The sequence below is a fragment of the Fulmarus glacialis genome, unplaced genomic scaffold (genome assembly GCF_000690835.1).
Source record: "Fulmarus glacialis isolate BGI_N327 unplaced genomic scaffold, ASM69083v1 scaffold3774, whole genome shotgun sequence".
Classification (NCBI taxonomy): domain Eukaryota; kingdom Metazoa; phylum Chordata; class Aves; order Procellariiformes; family Procellariidae; genus Fulmarus; species Fulmarus glacialis.
This window is the reverse complement of record NW_009208497.1, coordinates 16,544-20,594: the sequence shown is the minus strand read 5'-3', so window position 1 is coordinate 20,594 and position 4,051 is coordinate 16,544. Positions and strand designations below refer to the sequence as shown.

General features: G+C 51.2%; 1 protein-coding gene across 1 annotated transcript in view; it reads right to left on the bottom strand.

The window, feature by feature from the left end:
* The window catches only part of IGSF3 (immunoglobulin superfamily, member 3), a gene marked incomplete at its 5' end in the record, with an annotated part of 35,001 nt that overhangs the window by 28,201 nt on the left and 2,749 nt on the right, over window positions 1-4,051 (bottom strand). Inside the window, one exon of the mRNA XM_009576489.1 lies at window positions 2,799-3,200. Coding sequence (XP_009574784.1) covers window positions 2,799-3,200 — 402 coding nt within the window. The remainder of the gene's footprint in view (window positions 1-2,798; window positions 3,201-4,051) is intronic.

Below are 4,051 nucleotides of genomic sequence, written 5' to 3'. Positions count from 1 at the left end.
CCTCTTCCGATCACTTCAGTGCAGCCAGCAGATTTAGCAGGGACCTTGTTTTCCACCGGCATCATACCCAAAAAGCGCTCCCTTCCCAGGAGGTTCCGCAGGGTGTCCCATGCTGGCTGGCATCTCTCCTCCCTCCCCCTGCAGCGCTGACTGTCCTGGTACTCGGCACAGCCACCGCCGCAGGGGAGAGCCCGGCCAATTAGAAATTGCCCATTAGAAACAGGAATGTCTTCTGGATCAGTACAGAGCTTCAGCCCACCACCGACTTGAAATTACAGTTCGAGAGATGAGCCAGGAGCTCACCGCAACCACAGAGCTACTGCCACAGGCCAGACGGGCCGCAGCACAGACACTGCAGTATCTACAATGCTTCCAGCAAGTGCCTCTGCCCCACAGCATCACCATGTCAGAGCTCCAGGACGTGTAATTACTGAGAAAACAGGTCAATCTTTGGAATTAAAGCCCCTTGCAACATGTTCAGTGATTACCCAGGAGAGGAGAGCGAGACCCAGGTTGTCTCTCCTGCAGGACTGCTGCATCTCATACCCACCTAAGCCCTTACCTTCAGACCCTGCAGCAGCTCTCCTGCCCCAGCAAGTGTGTTACCAGGTCCAGCTCAGAGCACTGCTGAGCCAGCGATGGCCCTAGAAAGCCAACTTAATTTCACCAAGACCAGTTGACTTCATAAAATTTAATCTCCCGTTGGCCTGGGCAAGGAAGCTTCAATGAAGGGACTTCTCTTGACTGCTGTGCAAAAGCCAGGTGTGTTTCTCAGGTCCTCAACTCAACCAACATGCTCATGGCACTTAGGTTAACACACAAAGGCCCTTCTTCCTTCGGGACTTGGCACAAAAGGAGAGAAGCCACACATAAAAGCAGACAGATTTTCTGCAAGACCTCCCTGCAAGAATACAGCAGCCCCCCCTCACCCTGCCAGCCTCCTCCTTCCCCAGCCAGCCAGGGACTGAAGTCCCTGCCAGGCACTCGAGATCGTCAGAAGTTCAGGGACATCTGGTCTCATCCAACAGCACAATCCTCTTCCAGCTATTGCTTCTGAACCACCCTGTAGATAGATTTATGGGTTTGCACATCATCTGTGCTGGTTCAGCTAAAGAGTTTCTTACCCTGGCAGACTGGCAAACGATTAGACCTTAACTTGAAATGTGAGTGTCACTAAATTTACTGCATTTTCTTTTGCTAGCAATTTCTGTAGCCATAAACCTCTCTTTCTTAGCATCTTCCATTTGAGTTTCTCAGGACACTTCAAAAACATTATGCTGAACAAAAAATATCAGATTCAGCGGCAATGAAACAATACTCAATATTTTCTCCACCAAATCTTCATGAGCTACTTCAGCTTTGCTAATTATAGGAAGAGGACCTAGGAATTTCTTAGGATTTGACAGAACGTGCTCAACAGCCGGTGATTTCTCTGGGACAAGGAGCGGCGGAGGAGGGACAACTACCTTTCCATCACATCTCTGGAATGGCTGGGCAATTCCAAGCATCTTAAATTTTAACAAGAGTAAAAGTGATACGTTTTAAAATCTCAACAATTAATCTCAACACTTCTACAAGTGGCAGAGTAAAGAGAAGGGCCAATACGTGAACTTACAGCAGGCCAAATGCTGCTGACCTCATGAGGAAGACATTGTTGAAACCAGATGAGACTCTGCCTTTAGTTCTTTACAAATTAATGTCCCTACCTGCTTTTGGAAGCTATATAGCAAAGATTTCTAGCTCCAGACAGAACAGCCTCTGAAAGGAGGTTAAAAGTGCACAGGAGGAAAGGAGGAAAAAAGCAAGTTTTTAATCAGAATACGATACAACTTTGAAGTCTGGTCTCACACACATCTTGCCAAAGCTCAAGATTAATACTGCAGAGAACCAAAAAAAAAAAAAAACAACCCCCCAAAAAATTCCTATCTCAACCTTTCAATAGAGCTCTCTGATTGTTTATAGCCCTGGCATTCTGCAAATCAGTGGCCTCATAGGAGCAGTCATCCTTTCTTCAGTCCCCTGCAGAGCACTTTGGGAACTAGTCCAGGACTTAATATAGCAGGGCCTGAGCGGGACCAAAGTAATTCACAATCCGTGCAAAATCCCTAATGCCCTACCTGCCCTCTCCTAAACTGATGTGGTTTCACCCTGTTTGAAATGGAGGAGCTCTTTGGCAAGAGCTGCAGTAATCCCAGGTCCTAGTTCGGCTTGGTCATGGACAACGTTGTGGTTCTGGGCCAGCAGCTCAGTGCCTCGTTGCAGAGGCAGTGAGGACCATTTCTGACCCATGTCTTCTGCAGGCTTCTGACGCTGTCAGAGATGCTTGCCATTTCTGGTGGTCGGGCCAACAGATGCCCAGCATTTTGCTCTCCTGGTCTGGCGAGCGGAGGTAAGGTTTACCCAGGGCAGGCAAGGAGGCTTCGATGCCCACAGGCTGCCGATGGAGCACCACCACTGCACTGCCCATAGCCGGACTCCAATGCTGGGGGGACACGTCATGGGACTGGCAGTCTCTCTCCTCAGAAGGACGCTGGAAGCACTTCCCCTCTCCTTAGCCACCCCCTTCTTTGCTCCTGCCACAGCCACCCCTCAGACTTTGTCCCCACACGCAACGGGGCATGCAGGCGTTTTGCACCAACCTACCAGGAGCTGCAGGTGGGCTGCTGGGTACCTCCATTTTGCCGGCAAGTGAGGGTGGGAGTGCCAAGAGCGGCCCTGGTTATTCGCAGGTGACCTCCTGGGGGGGGGCGGGCACACGGGGAGCACAGCCTCATGGCCCCCGTGCCTCAAGTACTCACCCAGAGCAGTGATGGACACCGCGGTGCCCGCGTGCCGCTCCCCAACCATCTGCCACTCCCCATCCAGCGTCCGCGTCCACTCAGCCACCCGGCACTCGTAGTGGCCCTCATCCGCCTTGATGCTGTTGAAGATCTCCAGGGTGAAGGAGCCGGGCCGGACCTGCTCCACCTGGATGCCCCCATAGCTGCTGCGCTCGGCGTACGAGGGGCCTGGCTGCAGGGTGCCCTCCCGATCCAGACGCACAATTTCGCTGCGCCGGTTCAGCTTGTCCACCAGCTGCCAGGTGACGGAGAGGCGGCTTTGGGTCCCGAAGCCCGAGCGCACGTTGCATCCAAAGCGCAGGCTCTCCCCCTCCAAGACATTGCTGGCGTTGTTGATAATCTCCAAGGAGATGCTGGTCTCTAAGGAGAGAAACGCATACACACAGGGAAGATGACACACACTCACCACTTCTCTGTCTGCAAGAAGGACGCTGCTGGCCAGAGAGGCTTTCTACCAGGTGCAGGAAACTGCCCACGCATTTGGGTCCAGGCACGTCTTAACCTCATGCGTGACCACATCCAAAACCAGCTTGTGGGCAGCGAGCTGCTCCTGGTGACTTGCACACACAAAGCAGGCGTAGGCCAAAGCTGGGAGAAATCTCTCTGCCTATGGCTCACGAGACATTGCCGCATCTTCTGGTCGCAGGTCCAGGACGGGATCTCAGCAAAACTTGAGGGAATTTGTGTTGCTATAACATGCACCGCATGCAACCGGCTCTGCCAAAAAAAGCTTCCAGCTCCCTGGGCTTTTCAATTCACGTCATCCTGCTCACCATCTTGCCACATCCATTCCTACAACACCTTTTGGGAGAAGCTCTCCCAGACTCCCATCACTAGTGACACTAGAGGTAGCTATCAATGTTTGGTAACATCAAAAAAACTTGGTATCCTGAGCTTCCCAGAGATGTAAGGCTTTACCGCTGGTTTTACAGAGATACTGAGTGCTGGTTACTCCTGCTGCCTTCTGTCGGAGTCATGGACACTTAGCACCCTTGAAAAAGCATCACATTTGTTCCTAGAGCTGGTGATTTATCAAATGTCAAGAATGAAATCTGTCTGAAAGGTGGCTGTGCCTAGAAGCACTACATTTTAGACATTTGTCCAGTGCAAGATTTCTAGCTAGAGTTATTTTCAAAGCCAAACAAATGAGACCAAATATTGGTAGGAGAGAAAAGAAACAGAATTTCTTTTGAAGAAATGAGGAGGGAAAA